We start from the raw sequence: 21,392 nt of genomic DNA, 5'->3' as shown, positions 1-21,392 counted from the left end.
CTGTTCAGCTTGCTAGAAGTTGAAGGCACAGCTCTATACATTTTCAAGACAAAGCGTTGTTCATCGAAATGACCCTGACATTTTATGTAAAGTTCACCGAAAATACACACTCCAGCTCTACACGTATGAATCGAGTGCAGGTCACCATGACCGTAACAGTACTAGGAAAAGAAGGAAGGAGGGAAAAAAAAATGATCTTTTTGGTGAGGCAGAGATTCTTGCTCTTGAGGAGGGCCCAGGGCGGAGAGTATGGTCTGCTTAAATTTTCTTGTCTTGTCTTAAAAACATACATTTTATTCCATCATTAACTATACATCTCTTCGTGGGTTTCTTAGCCACCTGTATATCTTTGGTGAAATGTTTGTTTAAATGTTCTGAACATTTTTCAATTGGGTTGTTTGTCTTGTTGTTACTGAGTTTTAAAAACTCTTCATATATTCTGGATACAAGTCCTTCAGCAGGTAGAAGATTTGCAGTCTCCCCCAGTCTGTGACTTGTCTTTTCACTTTCTTGATAGTCTCCTTTGAAGTGCAAAAGCTTGCAGTTTTGATAAAGTCCAAGGAATCAATTTTCTCTTTTATGTGTCGTGCTTTTGGTGTTGTGTTAAGAACTGACCCAAGGCCATGAATATTTTCTCATTTTTTCTTCCAGTGGTTTTGTAATTTTAACTTTTACATTTAAGCCTATGATGCATTTTGAGGTAGCTTGTGTGTACGATCAAGTTATAGGTCTAAGTTATTATTATTTTTTGCATGTGGATATCCGGTTGTCTCAGCACCTTTTGTTAAAATCACTAATCTTTTCATGTTAAGTTGTCTTGACATCTTTGTCAACAACCAGCTGTCCATACATATGTGGGTTCATTTCTGGACGCTTAATTCTGTTTCACTGATGTGTGTCTCAATCCTTATGCCTACAGTATGTCTTTTGCCACTGGGGCTTTGTAGCGTTTTGAAGTGGCGGAGTGTATCTGTTCTAATTTTGTCCTTTTAGAAATTGTTTTGGCTCTTCTGAGCCCTTCCATTTTCATATAAACTTTAGGATCAACTTGTCTATTTCTACAGAGTTCTAGAAATTTGATAGGAATTGCATCGAATCTATAGATTATTAATTCTGGGAGAATCACCATCTTGACGGAGACTTGAGTCTTCTAATCCATGAAGAAAGAATATCTCTCCATTTATTTAGATCTGGATTTTCCTCAGCTCAAGTCTTGTGCTTCTTTTGTTAAATTTATTCCCAAGTATTCTATTACTTTCAGTGCTACTATGAATGAAAAATTCTCCCTAATTTCATTTCAAATTGTTCATTTCTAGTATATAAAAACAATTGATTTTTGTATATTGATCTTATATCCTGAGATCTTACTAAACTATTTCTAAGTATGGGGTCATATCATCTGTAAATAAAGACAGCTATTTTTCCATTCCAATTCAAGCATGATCTTTTCTTTGTCCTGCCTTGTTGTGCAGGCTGGGCTCTGCAGCACAATGTCGAACAGCAGGGTGAGCGTGGACGGTGACGTCTCCTCCCCATCTGAAGGTGAGAGTTGGTGGTCTTTCACTACTGAATATGATCACCACTGTAAGTTTTTCTGTACATGCCCTTTTACCGGGTTTAGAAAGTTCCCTTCTACTTCTACTTTTTTGAAAGTATTTTTTTTTAAATCATCAATGAGTATTGGCTTCCTGAAAAAGAATTTCAGATTCTTTTTGTGTCTATTAAAATGATCATTTCTTTGTCTTTCATGTTATCTATATAGTATAGTACATTAATTAACTTTTTGAATATTAAACCAACATTGAATTCCTGGGATAAATTCTTTTTTATGTGTTGCTGGATTTCACTGGTATTTTTTTAAATCTCATAATAGCTTTTTATTATGATTTTTAAAAATCAATTTGTTTATTTAATTTATTTATTTTTGGCCGCGCTGGGTCTTCCTTGCTGCGTGGGTGCTTTCTCTAGTTGCAGCGAGCGGGGGCTACTCTTCGTTGCGGTGCGTGGGCTTCTCATTGCGGTGGCTTCTCTTGTTGTGGAGCACAGGCTCCAGGCACGCGGGCCTCCGTAACTGTGGCCCACGGGCTCCAGAGCGCAGGCTCAGTAGTTGTGGCACACGGGCCCAGCCGCTCCGCGGCATGTGGGATCTTCCCGGACCAGGGCACGAACCTGTGTCCCCTGCATTGGCAGGCAGACTCCCAACCACTGCGCCACCAGGGAAGCCCTCGCTGGTATTTTTTATTAAGGATTTTTGTGTCAATGTCCAGGAGGAATGTCGGTGTGTATATAGCTTTCTTTCCCCTGTAATGTCTTTGTCTACCTTTGGACGCAGGAGGTGCTCTCACCTCCTCTACAGGCTGTGAAAGGTTATTTTTGCTGTTATTCCTTCTCAAGCATTGTCTGCAGGCCTCTGGTGTTTCTGACAAGAAGTCAGCTTTAATCGTGTTGCTGGTTCTCTGCACAGAAGGAGTAGTTTTTCTCTTGCTACTTTCAAGATTTCCTCTTTGTCTTTGGGTTTTAAAGTTTAACTGTGGGCTTCCCTGGTGGCACAGTGGTTAAGAATCTGCCTGCCAATGCAGGGGACGTGGTTTCAAGCCCTGGTCTGGAAAGATCCCACATGCCACGGAGCAACTAAACCCATGCGCCACAACTACTGAGCCCGTGCTCTAGAGCCCTCGAGCCACAACTACTGAGCCCACGTGCCACAACTACTGAAGCCCGCGTGCCTAGAGCCTGTGCTCAGCAACAAAGAGAAGCCACCGCAATGAGAAGCTCGCGCACAGCATCGGAGAGTAGCCCCCGCTGGCCGCAACTAGAGAAAGTCGGCACGCAGCAACGAAGACCCAACGCAGCCAAAAATAAATAAATAAAATTAATTAATTAAAAACAAATTTAGCTGTGATACATCTTTGTTTTTATCCTATTTGGGGCTCATTGGGCTTATTGGGTTCGTAGATAAATGCTTTTCATCCAATTTGGATGGTTTTTGCCATTAGTTATTGAAACATTCTTTCTGTCCCTCTCTCCCCTCTGCTGGTGGGACTCCGTGTGTGTGTGTGTGTGTGTGGTGTGTGCCTGTGTGCGTGCATGTGTGTGTTGCTGTCTCACAGGCTCTGGGCCACCAGGGAAGTCCTTGGGATGCTTTTCATTGTTCTTTTTTTCTCTTCCTTCAGGTTGGATAATTTCTATGTATGTCTTTAAGTGTTGATCTAACTTAAAGGTATATACTTAAATATGTCTTTTATTAAGCCCTCTAGTAAATTTTTTATTTTAGTTATTGTTTTTCAATTCCAGAATTCCCATTTGATTCTTTTTAAAATGTCATTTATTGAGATTTATTTATTTAAATCACTTTCATCATATTTTCCTTTAACTCTACACGTGGCTTCCATTCATTTTTTGCTCTAAGTCCAATGCCTAGGTCCACTAAGAACAGTTTCTATTACCTGCTTTTCTCCTGAATATTGGTCACACTTTTCCTGTTTCTTTGCCTGTCTTGTAATTTTTGGTTGAAAAATACATGTTTTAATTGGCTCATCATTTGTAACAAATATACTAACCAATGTCAGCTACTAGGAGGGGAAATGGGGATGGGGAGAGGGTATTATGGGAACTCTGATTTTCTACTTAATTTTTCTCTAACCCTGAAATTTCTTATCAGGGGACTTCCCTGGTGGCCCAGTGGTTAAGAATCTGCCTTCCAAGGCAGGTGACATGGGTTCGATCCCTGATTGGAGAACTAAGATCCCATATGCTGTGGGGCAACTAAGTCCTGGCACTCTAGAGCCCACGTGCCACAACGGCAGATCCCACGTGCTGCAACAAATATCCCACGTGCCGCAACTAAGACCCGACACCGCCAAATAGATAAATAAATATTTTTTTAAAAAGTCTATTAACCAAAACAACTAGATGTCTTAGATTATATTTTGAAACAACTATGGATTATGGTATTTTCCCCTGAGGGTAGTGGTTAGCTGTTCAGCAATTTCCTGGACTAAATCTGTAAACTGTTTCGTTGTGGTGTGTGGCACTGATCTCCCTGCCAGGGCAGCAGATAAATGACAAAGACCCTTCCTCTTAGGACGTTATTTTCAATGATACTTGTTAGTGGTACAAGGACCAGAATTAGAAAAAAATACAGACTAGATTCTATGTGTCCAGTGACAATAAATGGGTGATCAAAGGGTTGTCCTCTGCTTCATATTAGTGTCAGTAGGTCCCCTACAAGTACTCAGAACAAACATTGCTTAAGGGGTCGGAATGTTATACATTGTTGTTTTGTTGTATGAAGTATTGGGACAATTGATAAAATTAGGATTGAGACGATTAAGGACAGTGTGCTCCCTGTTTGTTGTGAATGGATCATACAAGTGTGTTTGCAAATAAGAAGTATCATTCTGGCTTGATGTGGGGGGCTGTGTTGAGGAGGTTAGGAGGAGTATAATGGTCTGGGTCCCCTAGAAGTTCGGATGAGACTAGTACCAGTATTAGTGAGATTAGAAATAGGAACAAGGCATACCAGATATCTTTAATTGTGCAGTGTGGATGAAACGGGATTTTGTTCATATCGGATTAGATCCTTGTTGGACTCTTAGAGCCTGTTTCATGAGGAGTAATGGGTGAAGAACTACTAAAGCTGCAGCAATCAGTGAATGGGAGGATAAAGTGGAAGGTGAAGAGCAGGGGAAAGGGTGGCTTTATCCACTGAGAATCCTCCTCAGCTGCATTTGACTGGGTTAGTGCCAATGTAAGGAATTGCTGGAAGGAGATTTGTAATGTGATGTAACTCGCCACAGCTAGAGAAAGCCCGTGACAGCAGCGAAGACCCAACACAGCCAAAAATAAAGAAATAAATTATTTTAAGAGAAAAAAGCTATTAAGCCTCATGATAAGACATAACTTGTAAATGCTGTGGCTATTAAACAGCAGGATGATTCCAACATTTCATGTCTCTCGGAAGCTGTAAGATCCGTAATACAGACCTCTCCCAACATGGGCAAACAAGCAAGCAAAGGATATGGAGACTCCATTTCCATTAAGTATCGGCGAATTCACCCATAGTCTCCATCTTGGGAGATGCGGGTTATGGCCAAGAAGGCAGTTATTGATACATGATACATGATAAAGTATTGCTAGGAATAACCCTGTTAAGATACGTAAAATTAAACAAATACCAAGCTGAGAACCAAATTTCATCATGATGAGAGATTTAATGAGCTGGTAAATCAATAAATGAATCGTTGACAGTTTTGCTTAATGGGTAGGTTTTTCTAATGTTGGTCATTAGTGGGGTTTTTAAAATAAATTTATTTATTTATTTATTTTTGGCTTCATTGGGTCTTTGTTGCTGTGCGTGGGCTTTAGTTGCGGTAAGCGGGGGCTACTCTTCATTGCGGTGTGCAGGCTTCTCATTGCGGTGTCTTCTCTTGCTGCGGAGCACAGGCTCTAGGCACACGGACTTCCGTAGTTGTAGCACGCAGGCTCAGTAGTTATGGCTCACTGGCTGTAGAGAGCAGGTTCAGTAGTTGTGGTACACAGGCTTAGTTGCTCTGTGGCATGTGGAATCTTCCTGGAGCAGGGCTTGAACCCATGTCCCCTGCACTGGCAGGCAGATTCTTACCCACTGTGCCACCAGAGAAGCCCTGGTCATTAGTGTTTATATAGTTGAAAGACGATGATTTTCATGGCATTGGCCATGGTTACACTCCACATAAGAATAATCATGACATACGCTGGATTTATTTTAAGTACATTTTGGTAGTTAGTTTTGAAGGTTTTCCTTCAAAAGCTTCCTTACTTATGGTGGGCTTGGGTTGATTGTGAGTGGTCGAATTGGTTCTGGCATTGTAATAAGTTTTGGTGGGTCGTCTTTGAGCTTAATGGTTTCTAAGTTTCTTTAGTGGGACTGTTGTTAGTTTGTGGTTATACAACAGCTGTGCCTACGGAGCAGTAGCCTGAGCCTCGTGTTTCTAACAAAACTGTCTTAGGGCTGTTTCTTTTGGGGTTGATAACGGGGCGTGCAGTGATCCTTTTGCTGAAAAAGCTGAGGAGCAGGGATTGTGTTTAAGTTTAAGGGGATGGGAACTGAATAATTTATGCCACAAGAGATTCCGACTTTTTCTGAGGAAGCTGCAGGAACGCTGTGTGGTGTAGGTACGGTACGTGACTGGTGACTGTTACGGGTTGGTCCCTGCTTATTGGTGCTCTGGTTATGATGGAGATCACCCGTGGACATTAAATAGGGTTGTACTTAAGTGTGACGAGGAAGGAGAGCAAACGTAATTTAACTGGGCCTATATGTGTCTGCCGTAGGCTGTGAATAATAGCTTTGGAGCATATACAGAGCGTGGCTTTGAAGAACGCACGTGTGAAGCTGTGGAGCCATGCTAGGCAGGGTTTTCGCTGTCAGTAGTTAGTACAATGAGGCCTAGTTGACTTGAGAGGAGTATATACGCTGAGGCAGTGATGAATGTATCGACCCCTATTAGGATGATGGGGATGTTGGATCCTGAGATGACGTTGCTGCACCCGAGCAAGGGCGCTTGTCCCCTCGGAGCAGAAAGCAACTCCTGACAGCAGGTGTCTGCAGCAAAGAAAGGGTTTATTTGCAGGCTTTAAACAAGGGCATGAGAGACAAGCCTCAGATCCACTCAGACCAGCTCAGATAAGCCTCCGACCAACCTGATCTTTGAGGGGATTTTTTAAAAAGGGGAACAAAGAAAGGCTGGGATTCATCACTGTTTTGTGACATTTCTGTGACATTTCTGAATCTAGTTTCAGGAGTCAGGCTGTCTCTGGTTTACATTCTCAGGCCAGACGGTCCATGGCTGGGGGGGTCTGTGAGCTCATCTTGCCCTGGAGAAACAACCTGAGTGTCTACAAGGGCAATTTCAGTACATTAGCAATGTTATCAACAGCAGCCATCTTAGTCACCTGACTCTGGTTGATTAGTGCTCAGTTAGCACAGGATTGAGGTCAGAGGGAACAAGAAAGGGAATAAAGTTTTGGGTGGAGAGACGAATCATGAACTCAGTAAGGGAACTCGGCTTTAGGGGGACTTGGTGTCACTACTACAAATAACTCTCTAATTAAACTGATTGCTGGCGGCAGGGCTGCATTGGTAAGCCTTGGTAATAGTCGTCATCGCCATTAGTGGAAGAAAGGTTTAGGCCACGGGCTAAAATTATGGTACGGCTGTGAATACGTGCGTGATTTGAATGTGCCAAGGAAAATAGTATAGATGATGTGAGGCCATGAGCAGTTCTAAGCCCCTGCAACATCAAGGTGTCGGGTAAGAACACGCACTGCCAGTGTGGCCCGCGGAGAAGCAGCGGTGAGTGGGTTGCGCTGTTATAATTATTCCTCATTAGGATGATGTAAGGATTGGATCTGCTCTGTGGCTTTAAGGGGTTTGGGAGTTTGGGTGCTGCAGCTGCAGGAACCGCAGATCCCACCGTCGGGGCCTCTACACCCGCCGTGCAGTCAGAGGTGTAACGCGTAGAGGGGTGTTTTTACTGTAAAAGCTATTGTGTATGTTAATCGTATGAAAATATTGAATCGAGAGTCAGATGTTGCTTGGGTTCGGTACTGGATCATTAAAAAGTTTGGGGAGGGCTTCCCTGGTGGCGCAGCGGTTAAGAATCCACCTGCCAATGCAAGGGACACGGGTTCGAGCCCTGGCCCGGGAAGATCCCACATGACGCGGAGCAACTAAGCCCGTGCGCCACAGCTACTAAGCCTGAGTTCTAGAGCCCACGAGCCACAACTACTGACCCCGCGTGTCACGACTACTGAAGCCCGCGTGCCTAGAGGCCATGCTCTGCAACAAGAGAAGCCACGACAATGAGAAGCGCACACACCGCAACGAAGAGTAGCCCCCGCTCGCCGCAACTAGAGAAAGCCCGCGCGCAGCAACGAAGACCCAGTGCAGCCAAAAAAAAAAAAAAAAGTTTGGGGAACCAGTGATATATCCGAGGGGTCCAGCAACTGCAGCTGAGGGCCCAGAGGGCAGGGTGGGCTGGGACGCCCTCCGGCTTCCATCCAAGCAGTCAGCCCTGCTTCAGGTCCCATGCCCCTGGGTGACAGAGCCCAGGGCCAGGGTGGGGCGGAGGCTGTGCGAGTTCCCGCGTGTGGAGAGGTGGGGGGAGGTAGGGCTGCGTCAGGTGGCTGTAGCGGGCAGAAGTCGGGTGCTGGGGAGGGTCATGCGTGTGACATACAGGTGGACTCAGTCACCTCGTCAGCCCAGTCAGGATCCCGGCCCCGACCTCTGTCCAGACACGCCCACACAGGGGCCATAAAGCCTCGAGAGAGAGGAGAGGGCAGGGAGAACGAGGACTGGACGTCTGGATCCCTGGGCCGCTGGCTAGCTGGGTCTGCAGCTGCAGGTCCCCCAGAGCGCTGTCTACACTGAGGAGGGGACCCCAGCATGAGGAGGTAATGCCCAGCGCCTGCGAACCCGGGTCCCCACCCAAACACCCCACCCACAGCTTTGCTGTGTGGTCACTTGGGTCCAGGAGCCCTGGACTCAGGGAACAGCCCCTGGGGCACCTGGGTCCCTAGTGCAGGCCGGTTTCAGAAGGGAGTCGGGGCTCTGTCTGCAAACCAGTGTCTGGCTGGTTCCCAGGAGCGCCGGCTCCTCCCGGGTGTTAAGGGCTTGGGGACACAACTCTTCCTCCCGAGTCCTCCAGAATGATTGTAGCCCCTGGGCTCCAGCTCCAAAGGCCACCCCTGTGGCTCCTGAGAGAGACCACTGTCCCTTGGGGTCCCTTGACCCTGTGGAGAGTCACCCGGGAGCCCCTGGAAGCGGGTGGGAGGCACCAGGGCCAAAGAAGGCAGGTCTGTGACTGACGAAATGAAAGTGGGGGTCAAGACGCTGAGCCGGGGCTGGAGGCTGGGGGGCGATGCGGGCAGGGCAGCTGGAGCCCAAGGGGTCGTCACCCCGGGAGCTGGGGTGTGAGCCCCAGGGAAGCACTGGGGATCCTCCAGGACCCTGAGGTCAGAGGCCATTTCTCCTGAGGGGGGTCTCCCTCCGCCCCCTCCACCTGTGGCAGGGGTGGGGGGCCCCTCCCCCTCTAAGCCAGCGCTCTCCCCGGCCCTCCTGTCCTGGGGGTTTCTCCTAGGGACCCCAGCGTGGGCCAGGGGCGGGCTGATCAGTGACATGGGGACCTCTTGGTGTCCAGAGCCTCTGTCTGGGGAGAGGCAGGGTAGCTGACCAGACTGGGCCAGTGCCCTGCAGTCCAGGGCAGGCCCCTGCCCTTTGCCCCCTGGGAGTGCAAGGGAACCTCCACCCCAAAGTGCTGAGTCACCGGGAGGAGCGAAGGTCTTTGTGGGGCTGGAATCGGGGCATCAGGCAGGAAGCCTTGATGGGCCGCCCCTGGCCCCTCCCCCCCAGCCACGTGCTCCCAGCCCGGCCCAGCTGCGGAGCAGAAACTTTCCTGCCCACGGACTGACACTGCCGAGAGATAGATGCACTGAGGCGTGTCAAACGTTCTGAGTTTATTTAAGCAAAACTCGATTGAAATCGGGGCGGCATCCAATCTAGCAGACAGAAAGGAGCTCCAAGGAGCTGGACAGAGTGAAAGGCTTCTACAGGCCGGGGGTGGGGAGGTGGGGTGAACAAGGAAGCTCCTGTAAGCGAAGGGCGCTGGTTGTGGTCGGGTCACCTTCCTTCAGGGGACGGCAGGGCCGCGAGTGCCGCCTGGCGGTTCCGGATTGTCTGGCTCAGGATATTCCATCGCGGGGAGGGAGGGGAGGGAGGGGAGGGAGGGGAGGGGAGGGAGGGGAGGGGGGGGAGGGGGGGAGGGGAGGGGAGGGGAGGGAGGGGAGGGAGGGGAGGGGAGGGGAGGGAGGGGAGGGGGGGAGGGGAGGGAGGGGAGGGGGGGAGGGGAGGGAGGGCAGCGCCCACCCGGTACTGAGGCCTCAGTTTGGTGATGAAGGCTCTCAGCCCAGCAACTCCACTGGGGGCCTGTTGTCTTGTATTTTAATAATGCAAAAGACACGGGGCACATGCACACCACACACGCGCACGCTACGCACACCCACACCACGCACACGGCAATGCACACGCACAGGCACGGGCGGGTACCGTAACCCAACGCCACGCATCCCCGCCGCAGTCAGCCCCGGCCGTCCTCTGCTCTCCCGACCCGGTCTGTCTTGGGTGAGGCCTCCTCGCTGCTGAGTCCCTTAGTCGCCTTCTGTCCTGTGCGTCCCTCCACACTTCCTGCCTTCGGCCATTGCTCCTCAGAGCCCCTGCTTGGGCTGGGTCCTCGAGCTCCTTGAGGTCAGGCTAGACGTGTCCCGGCGGAGCACCCCATCTTCCCCGCCCCTCCTGGGCTTCCCGCCCAGGTAACGGCCCCGGCGTCCACCCACGGCTCTGGGACAGAGCGAAGTTCTACCTGCCTCTGAGGAGCCACGGGCACAGCCTCAGGGCTGCTGCGGGCTTGAGCGCCTGCCAGCTGAGCCCCAAGCCCGCGCCCCATCAGTGCTACAGCCCCACTGTGCCAGGCCCCGACGGTGCGGCCGGCACAGGCCGCGGAGCCAGAGGCAACGCTGGGACCACCAGATCCACGCGGTAACCCGGGCCTGCAGGGTGGGGTCCGAGGGCCCGGGAGCAGGTGTGGGCCTGTGGAGGCCCCATCTCTGTGCCTGCGTGGCCTGCTCTGTGACGTGGGGGACAGTAAACCACCTGTGGACCTGATCAGGACCCGGCCCTTGGCCCCCCTGGCTGGACCATCGCCGGCCCTGCCAGGCGTCATGTCTGGAGGTCGCGGGGCAGAGGCAGAGCCTTGCCTGTCTCTCACTCTCCTCCCTGGTCCCCCAGGCTTCTCCTGATCACCAGCCTGGGTGCTGTGTTTCTGCTACAGGCGAGCTCAGCATGGACCCCCCAGGTACGTGCGGGGTCCTCACCCAGCCGCCCCGTGGCTTCCGCCCTCAGCCCCACCAGCAGGGGGTGGAGAAAGGCACCAGCTGGCCTAGGGCAGGGGAGGCGTGGCACCCATGGGATTGCAGGTCCTGTGCACCGGGCGGGCCCGTGGGCACTGGGGGGACCCTCAGGATGAGGGGAGCGGCCCCTCTGCGGGGTCTGATGGACAAGCCACAACCACCCCAGGTGAGCCAGGTGGAGGAGGGGGCCTGATGACGCTCACCTGTGCTGTGAAGCCCAGGGCACTTCCACATGCAGGGCTGCCCAGGGGCCAGGACTGTGCTGGGGCCGTGTTCTTCACCAGCCGTACACCCTGGGAGTGCCAGGCGAAGAGGGAGACACAGGAGGACCAGCACAGCTGTCCCACAGCTGCCGGGCACCGGTCACTGGGCTGGGTCACCCGTTTCATTTGCTCCCCTGCCCCACTGGCCCCGCAAGGAAGTACGGGCAGAGGAACCGGCCCCCCTTCCTCAGGCCACCAGGGGACAGGTGGTGCAAGTATAGACCCCATGCTGTCCCCAAGTCTCCCCCAAAGCCACACGGCCTCCAGCCAGTCCCCAGAGGAGGACTCTTGGAGGACCACACTGAGCCTCACTTGCGACCTCTCTCTCCCAGGTCCTCGTCCAGACCAAAGGCAAAGCCGGGGCTGAGCAGGGCACAGAGGAGTGAGTGCCCCCGGCAGCCTCTTGCGCCTTTCCCTGTGCCCCCTTCGGGCCTGCCTTGAGCTGGGGGCCTTCATGCATGGAGGGGGGATCCTGTCCAGCAGCTTTGGGGAGGGGAGGCACGGGAGCCCCTGAGATCCGTGAGCAACCGAGCAGAGCGCGGGGCCTGGAGGATCCAGTCCCCCCTCCTGCCCCGCCCAGCTCCCCTGCTCCCCCGTAGCCTCCAGGGTGGCTCCCGCCCGGGGTGGCCAAGGCAGCAGACTGAGCCAGCCGTGCCCCCTTCCCCTACCCATGTGAGACGGCCGGCCAGGCAGGAGGACGCAGCACCACCTGTAGACTGGGCTCCGCTGACCTCTGCACAGGAGGGAGCCCCGGCCAAGCCCATGGAGCCTTCTCAAGGCCTCCCCTTCGGGGACCTTCCCGGGCCCGACGTCGGCACGCCTGGCCCGAGGGTCTGGGTTGGGGGTTGGGCAGGGGTGCCGTCCTGGGGTCTCCCGCTGCACACAGTGACCTGACCCAGACGCTCTTGCTACAGGGCCTGGGGCGCCCGAGCGGTGGAGCCTCCGGAGAAGGACAGCCAGCTCATGTGGTTCCTCATGGCACCAAAGCTCTTGGCCACCACCGGGGAGAAGCGGCAAGGTCAGGGCAGGCGCTGTCCCCTGGGGAGAGGGGCGCAAGTTCATGGCAGGGGGCTCGCAAGGGGCCGACTTGGATGAGTGAAGCCTCGGGAGGGAAACTGAGGCCACACTTCCCTGTGTCTGTCCCTAGGTGCCGAGGCCCTGGCAGAGACCGAGGACACCCTGGGCCGTGTCCCAAGCCCCAGGTGGGGCCCTGAGCCTGACCATGACAGCCTGCACCACAACTGGCCCGAGGAGGCCCAGGGGGAGGCAAGGCCCTGGGCTCGGGTGCTGCCACCTCAGCAGGTGCTTCAAGGGCCAGAGGAGGACCGAGACCACATCTACCACCCCAAGGAGGAGCCCTGGGAGCCTTGACCCCCCCCCCACAGCTGCAAAAATAAACCCTGCAAAGAGGCGGCGGCCACATATGTCTTCAAGAACAGTGATTGTGAACCCACCTGCTCTGTCTGGGAGAAGGGGGGCCACAGGCTGGCCCCGGGCAGCCCCAGGCTGACGCTTGGCTCCTTGCACCCAGCGCCCATGGCGCTGGGAGCTGTCTGCTTCCCCCAGGCCTCCTCATGTGCTGGGGTGCGGATGGAGCTACTCTGGGCTCCCCGCGGACAGGACCGGAGAATGGAAAGGACTCAGGAGCAGGGAGCCCAGTCGCTGACTGCTCGGGGACGGGGGGGCAAGTGGACAGGTGCTCAGGGGGACGGGGGACAAGTGGACAGGTGCTCGGGGACGGGGGGGCAAGTGGACAGGTGCTCAGGGGGACAGGGGACAAGTGGACGTGCTCAGGGGGACGGCAGGCAGGAGCACAGGTGAGTGGGGGTGGACTTGGGCCCAGCCTTTCTGTCCTCATTTTCTGGGCAGTTGCCGGCGCTCTCTGAGGTGACCAGTCCTCTGACACGGCCTGGCTCAGCAGGCCTGATGTTGCAGACGCAGGCATAGGGTCACTGGAATTTTCCACAAGTTGTACATGTGCTGGGGTGTGTGCAAGTGCAGGCGGGGTTTCTGTGTGGCAGTCGCGCTCCGGCATCGGGCGGGAAGCACTTGGTACCTGAAACTTCCCTGCCGCCCAGACTGAGCCTGCTGGGGGCTAAGACAGAACGAGGCTCCCGGCTGCTCCAGAGGCCATGGGTCTGTCCTGGGGACCTCGCGTGCCCTACAGCTCCTATGTCACCCCACGGGTCCCAAGCTCCTGGAGGCCTCAAATGGCAGCCTCACCCCAAGATGCGCTGCTCAGAGGCGTACATGCCTCCCGGCTTCGAGGCCCCACAGACAGAAGCTCTTTTGCCCCCAGTACCAACGAGGAGACTGAGGCCCCAGCGGTGACCTGCTCAGACCTGAGGTCGATGGTGGCCACGGCCCTGGGCAGCCCAGGGTGGTGTTCGTGGCCAAGTCTCTCTCCAGCCCTGCTGGAGCCAGGTCCCCAGTGGGCACTGCCTGCCCCGAGGGCACAGCCGGAGACCCACAGGAGCAGGGGACTTGGGGGTGAGCAGGAGGCACTGGCAGAGGCCACAGGCCAGCTCAGCCCCCTGTGACCCCCGCCCCCCAAACTCCCAGGCGCACTGCCGCTGCTCACCCCTTCTACAGAGGGTGCTGAGCGTGGATCCCCTGCCTCTGCTCTCCGGCGTCACTAGGCAGTACTGCTTCTGCAGAGTGACCGCTGCTGGGTGAGGCATCCAGGCAGGGAATAAGACACCTGAGGTCCTTCCCGGCAGCCGCAGCCCTGGCTCCCCTGATGTAGTGTTCCTGCCGGGGACCCGGGATGCTGCACCTGCGTCTGGGGGCACAGGCTCTTGGCCAGGCAGTGCCCAGCGACCCTCATCCCCACACACCCGAGCCACAGGGCAAATGTGACCCACCACACCTGTGGAACGTTCTTCCTCAGTGGACGGCTGGCAAGGGTGGTCTGTGCTCTTCCCTGAGTCTGAGCATTGGGCTGAACCCAAGACCCTTCTGGTGGGCACTGGGGCCCCCCAGCAAGAGCCTGGACTAGTGGAAAGTACTGTCATACTGTGACTTACAATCAGAAATGTGCGCGGTCTTCATCCCTGATGCTGGCGCCGAGCTCCTAAAACCCTTGGAATTTCCCGAGTGATGGGCGTGATAAAGTTGTCCTTTGCTGTGTGATGGAGGTGACTCTGGGAAGGTCCCTAAGGATGGGGTCGGTTGCAGGGAAGTGACCAGGAATAGAGATTTGGAACCTCCAGCCCCACACCCAGACCTCGGGGAGGGGCGAGGGGCTGGGGGTCAGATCAATCACCAGTGGCCAGTGACTGAATCCAACAGCCTGCGTAGTGAAGGCTCCACAGAAACCCAGGAGGATGCGTCTGGAGAGCTTCGGGGTGGTGAGCACGTGTAGGTGCGGGGAGAGGGGCGCTGGAGAGGGCACGGAAGCCCCTCCCCGTACCTCGTCCACCTGGCTGGTCCTGAGTCCTATCCTTGTAGGATAAGCAGTGATCTAGGGAGTGAATGTATTCCCTGAGTTCTGTGAGCCGCTCTAGAAAACTAACTGAGACTGAGGAGGGGTCAAGGGAACCCTCTATCTACAGCCAGTCGGTCAGAAGCCCGGGTGCCCCCCTGGACTTGGGACTGGCATCTGGAGTGGGGGCATCGCGGGGGGCAGTCCTGTGGGACTGAGCCCTGAACCTGCGGGATCTGACGCGTCCCCGGGCAGGGGGTGTCAGAACCAAGCGGACTGCAGGACACCAGCTGGTGCTGAGGGGCTGCCTGGCGGTGGGGGGAGCCCCCTGCCCTTCCCCCCACGACACATAGTGGAATTGGTGACCGGAATCATTAAACACCCTAGTGCCAAAATGGGCAAGAGATTGACCACTCATGTCACCAAAGAAAACAGAGGGCACACACACCCATGAGATGTTCAACGCCATTAACGGTCAGAGAACTCACCGCTACAGTCCCCTTAGAGCGGCTCACGGGAAAGACGGGCAGCCAGGATGAGGGCCAGGGGCTGGAATGCACATTCCCAGGGCTGGGGATGTAAACCAGCTCAGCTGCTTTGGAAACGGTTTGGGAGTTTCTTACAAAGTCACAGATACACACGCCCTACGGCCGAGACTTGACCAGAGGTGTTTGCTCCAGAAATGAAGGCTCGTGTCCACGCAGACTTGTGCGGGTACGTTCACAGCAAGCTTATCTGCGATAGCCAAGAGCTGCCTGGATGGAACACAGCAGCGTGTGCACAGCAGAATCCCGCTCTGCAGCAAAGTGGAATCATAGATGCACACAGCGCACGCAAACACACACACCCCACCCCACCGCGAGCACGCAGAGGGCATGCACGGCCTTCCACTTACACGGAGTTCTGCAAAGTGCACATTGACCAGCAGGGAGGGGGGCGGACCAGTGAGGGCAGGGCAGAAGGGAGGGATGGAGGTGCTGGTCCAACACCCAAACGAATTTAACTGAATGCTTTGAACGTGAACAGCTTACTGACTGCACGTCAATTCAACCTCAATAAAGCTGTTTCAAGAGGCCCGTGTGTGGCTGGAAGCGGCTGGCCGTGGGGTCAGGGGTCTGAGATCAGCCCTGGCAGTGGCGGGCCCAGAACGTGGTCCCTTCCCCAGGCTGAGCCCCAGACCTCCGCCCAGTGGACCTATCTGCCTTCCAGGCCCACCAGCCTCCCCCGAGCCCTGGGGATCCCTGGTCATCCCAGCTCCCACGCCCACGTGCTGTGAGAAGGTCTGGAGGAGCAGGGAGAAGGCCCTCAGGGAGGGACCCTGTGCAATGGCCAGTGGGAACCCCGCCCACCCCGGGAGACCCAGTTTGAGAACATGCCGGGAAGCCGTCACAACCTCGCAGGCCCCCTTTGCCTGGGTGCCTCGCGTCCTCCTGTCCTCTACCCGCCGCCCCGGCCATCCCGAGACCCACTCGGGCTCATGCGTATTCAGTAGGCGCTCAGCCACCAGAGCGAGGGAACACAGGCACCGGGCCCAGCGCCCCCCACCCCAGCTGACGGTGTGGTCAGCTCCCGGAGGCTCCAGACCAGTCTCTGGGGCTGAAGGAGCAGCCCTGGCCCCCTCTTCAAGGGCCACCTTAGTGACTGCAGCCCACTCAGGGCTGCCTGGGTAGCTGATGCACCCACCCCCAGGCCCCCTTGCCATGTGCTGCGTCACCCAGGCCCCTGCCCCGGCCCTCTGTGAGATCTCCCCACGCGAGGGTCTCGACCTGTGTGAACTCTCATCCCAAACCCAGGGACTTGCCAAGTCAGGTGACCCAAACCTATCGGGAGGAGGGAGGCCTTACTTCCCACCTGAGGGTTCACCGAGAGTGCGTGGGGTCTGCCCTCCGGGGAGCCCACAGCCGCTGTTGCACTCAGCACAAAACAGGCCTTTGTGAGTGAAGATGGAGCTCCTGTTTAAACCTTTGGACTGTATGTTGGCAAGTCACTGCACTTTTCCATCATTTTCCTGAACTGGGATAATGCCAGCCCTGGTCAGCAGAGGCCCCCCCAGGACCCGCTGGGCCCCTGGAGCCCCTGGCTGGGTGAGCTTTGAGCGCTGCCGGGCAGGGCCAGGCCAGTTCATCTGCCGCTGGGCACGCCTGCTGGTGGCGGCGTCGGGTTCAGGGTTCCAGATCCCTCCCTGGGCGGGTGGTCTTCAACAGGCCTGGAACAGGGCATCGGGGGCCGGCAACCCCTTCTTGAGGATGAGGTTTCCGTAGAGGGCCGCCTCCCTGCATAAGGAGCAGGCTGAGTGCCGAGCTGGGATGGACAGGACTGGGGTGCCCAGAGCCCTGCTCTGCCACCCACCCTGTGCACTTTCAGCAAATCCCTCGGCTCTGCCATTCCCCGTGGGGCATCTAGTCTCCGATGGGGCAGGGGCTGAGTAGAGGGTGGGGAGGGCTCTGCAGTGGGAAGGGGTAGGGGCCCAGGCTCGGCCCAGATGCAGCCGGACCCAGCCAGACCCAGGAGGACCCAGTGGACCCAGCAGGTCCAGCCAGAGTTCACCCAGTTGTCACAACAGCAACAGCCTTTCTGGTCCACTCATAAAACTCCAATCTCTCTATCGTGGCCAGGGGGCTCTGGAAGGCAAGGGGGGCGGCTGAGGGCCCCAGGCCCAGTGGGGCATCAGCACATTCTCCAGGCTGGGGTCCCCAGGACGCTGGGCTCCTGACCTGCGAGGGCTGGGCGGACAGGTGCACAGGGGGCTGTGGTGGCCGCCTGCCTGGGGCCCTTGAATCGTCTGAGCTGCCCTGGGGGTCGGGGTGGGGCTGCTGTCCAGGACAGGAGCCCCGGGTCCTCTCCTCAGGAAGGTCCTGCCCAAGATCTGCTGGTGGGTGGCGCCGGGAGGACAGGCCCGGCCCCTTGAAGGGTGGGGGGCTGACAGGCAGCATTGGGCCAGGCCTCTGACCACAGATGGGGCTCCCCGCTTTCCCCTGGCTCCGCTCAGACAGGCTGGGGTGGGTGAGGACCCCCGGGCAGAGATAGGTCAGGGTCCTGGAAGGGAGCGGGGAGGCCGGGGCAAGGGGTGGCCATACGCCCGGGTAGAAGCTCGCACAACCATGCTGCAGGGTTCGGGGGGGGGGCCTGTCTTTCACTTCTCTCGGGACTCCAAGGAGGCACAGAGGAGCCCTGACCCCTTTCCTGGTGGGGATCTCAGGCTCACCGCACAGCCGGCCCTGGAGAGGATGGATTGGTAGCTTGGCCACACTGGGGTCTGCAGGCCCCTCTCCCGTCGCTGGGCACAGCTCCACGACCGCAGCCTGGAGACAGAGGGGGGGTCAGCTCTGTGGCCCACTGCTCCTGCCCTGGGTGCCTCCAGGACCCTTCGTTGGGTGACAGCTCAGGGCTCCTCTGATCAGGCTCAGGGGTCTTTGGGGACACGGGTCCTGCCCCCTACCCAAGGCAAGTGGCCCCCCTGAGTTCTGGCAAAGGGTAAACTGAGGCCCAGAGCAGCCTTACCGGGCTCTCCATGTAGCAGTCCAGTGGTAGTGGCTGCAGCACAGCCTCCAGGCGCTGAGGGATGCCCAGGCCTGAGGGCAGAGTGCCGACCTCAGACGCCGCCGTCTCCCACCCGGCCACCTGCTGCCCGTGGGGTGACACTTATTGAGATCACATTGGTGTCTCCCCACCCTGGCCACGGCACCTGTCACTGTCTTGGCCCTGCCCATCCCCCTTCACTCTACCACACGGGTTGTTGTTGGTGACCCCCAAACACGCGTCCACCAGGAGGGGCACCTGGGCCACCTCCTTGAACCCAGAAGGGCCTGGAGATGACCTCCTTGTGACGAGGACAGTGGGGTCTGGAAGAAGGCCCCTCTGGCCCCAGGCTGCCCCCAGACCTGCCCCACTTGGCTCCAAGGGCCCCTGCTCTCCCGAAAGTTGGTTTCTGATTGTTAAGCTAACGCGCGCTCATTGTACAAAACCAGGAAAAACAGAAGCCCACGAAGAAAAAGAACCGGCTGTAATCTTACTACGTAAAGGAAACCCTGCTACTGTCGGAGTGCATTTCCTTCTGCCGTTTTCCCTCGTTTCAGCAAGGTTAGACTTTTCTGCACGTTGGACGCTGAATGCTAACTGCTTGTTTGCCGGGGTGTGTGTGTCACTTCTGGGGGCTGCACCGTGATTCACTTATGCCTTCCTTCTCTTCCACCATTTGGGCCTTTCTGTGGCCCACCCCGCGGAAAGGGAGGAGAGCACCTCGGGTTACCTGGCTCAAGGTGTAAACCGAGGCACAGCGGGCTCAGCTCCCTGAGCAGGGGGGGAAGCTGGGGCCACCAGGTCGGGAGCGCCTGTCCAGGGGGCTGCGTTTACCCCACATTTCACATCTCTGTGCCTTTAGTGGCCTGAACTCTGCAGGGAGAGTCGTGTTCCTGCCTCACAGCATTGCTGGGGGTGGAGGCATCGAGGCACAGCCCAAGCCCAGCCCATGCCCCCCGTTACCCTCAGGACTGCTAACCCCTCTCTTACTGTTACCTCCTGGACCTGGCTCCAGGGCCCTCCCAGCCTCACCTCCCACTGGCCCCTGGGGGGATGAGAGGGTTTTAAGAGACGGAGTGTGCGGACACCTGGAACGTTTGGGGCCCGGTCACGAGTGGTGGGATTCTAGAGCAGAGTAAAGGCCGAACACCTGACCTGGACCAGGAACCGCTGCCCAGCCAGCCAGGACGGTGCCAGGCCTTAGCTTCCCCATTTGTAAGAAGACACCAAGTGGTGTGTGAGATGGGGCAGGAGGCCCAGGCTCACTTCTGGGGGCTGGGGGCTGCAGGGAGAATCCTGAGGGTCCTGGCACTGAGATTTCCTGGGTCACTGGTGGGTTATTGAGGAATTGGTGGGGGTAGGAGCAGAGCTGCAGCACCTGGGCAGCCCAGAGGCCGGATGACAGCCCACCCTCCCCACCAGAAGCTCTGCGCCCGCCGCGCTCACCGATCTCATCTCCGTGCCCCATCCGCGCCAGGGCGTAGAGCGGCTCGGGGGACGGCAGCGCGGGGACGCCCTTCAGCACCACCCTGCTGGCTGGGCCTGAGAGGGCGGGGCGGCCACGAGGGACGGGGCCGGGGAGGGCGGGCCGCGTGTGGGGTGGATCCTGGAGGGGAGAGGGGCCAGAGGGGGCGGGTGCATGTAGGGGCGGGGCCCGGCGGGAGATGGGCGTGGCCTGAAGGGAGGGTCCCCCGGAGTGCGGAGGACTTGGGGTTGCCTGGGCCGCCTCGGGGCGGGGTCGACCCCAGCCCAGCCCCGCAGGCGCCGTCTTTCGAGGTCTCGCTTACCCGGCCAGGTCCAGGACCCGGGCACCCATGTGTGTTTGTGTTGGAGCTCCCCAGCGCCCTCCGTGCGTGAAGGCCTCCTCTCCAGCCCCCGTTCCGCCCCCAGGCCTTGGGGACTCGTCCCCCACCCCCTCTAGCCCGCAGGGTCCGTGGTGCCCTGGGGTGGGGAGGGCTGGGTGGCGGCACAGGGAGGATTTACTTCTTCACCCAACACTGTTCACACTGGAAGGACCCTGAGGACAGGTGGGTGCGACCTCTGGGCCAAGCGGGTGTGCTGAGAGCACCCCTGCGCTGTCTTCCAGGCGTCAGCCTGCTGAGACTCCTCAGGTACCTGGCTAGGGTGCCGCACCCCTGCCCAGGGAAGCAGTGCTCTGACTCCCCGTTGGGGCCCCAGCGACCTGGACTCCACAGGACCCGCCCCACTCCCGCCCCCACGGCCCCCAACACTAGGTGTCTTAATTTTGCGGGGGAGAGGTCACCTTCAGCTGGCCAGCTGAGGTGCATATAAAAGGAAGGATTTCAAGGAGCCCATACATCTTGCATCTTCCCATACATAGGAAAGCACTAAATTCATTAACTTGAGATGTCTGGTTTTCTTTAATTAGCAGTAATATTTTGCTGTTCGGACTACCTGGTTTTTTGTTTTGTTTTGTTTGCAAAAACTCCTGTACATACTGGCTCCTCCTGTTACCCGAAAACTGGGTTCACCTCTCGGTGGGTGTCGAGCCGAAAGACAGCCAAGCCAGCAAAGGTGGGGAGAAGGAAGAATTTATCACAGCAAATAAGGAGAGCACGGGGGCCTTCCCAAAGCAGGGTCCCCCCCAGCAAAACTGGGGACGTTTTAAGCTAAGGGCACATGCATATTCAGGAAGGGGCTTGAGCAGAGAATTTAGCATAAAGTTGGGGCAAAGGTCAGGTCGACAGAGTCACGTCTTTGTTGATTTAAGTCAGGACGGTCAGCATCACCATTCCACCCTCCACCTGGGTAGGGACCTTAGTTCCTGCACAACTCCAGGTATATTATTATGTTTATCCCTTGAGGAGGACCTAGGACTCTGCTTTATCACTGCCTTTTCTCTGTCCCTGTGTTCCTCTGTTCGTTTAACATCACTGATTACTGAGACCTGTTCAAGGGCAAGCACCAGGGCCAGGCTTAGACCACAAAATGGCACAGGCCAAAACGGGTTCTCATATGTTCAGAAAGCCATTCCTGGTTCTCTTTCTCCGGGGACCCCCTGCCCTATCTGCTTACACTCCCTCACCTCTTCGGAACAGTCCCTGAGGGCTGAGAGGCTGTATCCTGGGCTTGAGTCCTCAGCAAGTCCACCGAATAAAGCATAATTCTCAATTTTTAGGTTGTGCATTTATTTCAGTCGACAGGTATGATTGTGTTTTCCCAAAATGGCAGCACTGCCGCCATGTTGTATCTGACACGCCACAGTGAGTGACGCGCCT

The 21,392-nt window shown here is 56.1% G+C and overlaps 2 protein-coding genes across 2 annotated transcripts; one reads left to right on the top strand and one right to left on the bottom strand.

Moving 5' to 3' along the window:
• Nucleotides 1-8,278: 8,278 nt before the first annotated feature.
• Nucleotides 8,279-12,630, top strand: PRAP1 (proline rich acidic protein 1). Its single transcript, XM_067708962.1, has 5 exons — nt 8,279-8,436; nt 10,826-10,892; nt 11,543-11,592; nt 12,125-12,228; nt 12,358-12,630. The coding sequence occupies exons 1-5, from the start codon at nt 8,429-8,431 to the stop codon at nt 12,579-12,581; spliced, it is 453 nt and encodes a 150-aa protein (XP_067565063.1). The 5' UTR covers nt 8,279-8,428; the 3' UTR covers nt 12,582-12,630.
• A 3,947-nt stretch (nt 12,631-16,577) lies between these two features.
• Nucleotides 16,578-20,473, bottom strand: FUOM (fucose mutarotase). The gene is given in 7 exon segments (XM_067711172.1): nt 16,578-16,907; nt 17,182-17,255; nt 17,840-17,909; nt 17,911-17,936; nt 18,136-18,206; nt 19,600-19,759; nt 20,417-20,473. Coding segments are annotated over 7 exon segments (534 nt in total). The 3' UTR covers nt 16,578-16,831.
• Nucleotides 20,474-21,392: the final 919 nt, after the last annotated feature.

This window comes from Pseudorca crassidens, chromosome 16 (assembly GCF_039906515.1).
Source record: "Pseudorca crassidens isolate mPseCra1 chromosome 16, mPseCra1.hap1, whole genome shotgun sequence".
Classification (NCBI taxonomy): domain Eukaryota; kingdom Metazoa; phylum Chordata; class Mammalia; order Artiodactyla; family Delphinidae; genus Pseudorca; species Pseudorca crassidens.
The sequence above is the reverse complement of the archived record's forward strand: the minus strand, read 5'-3'. Positions and strand labels throughout refer to the sequence as shown.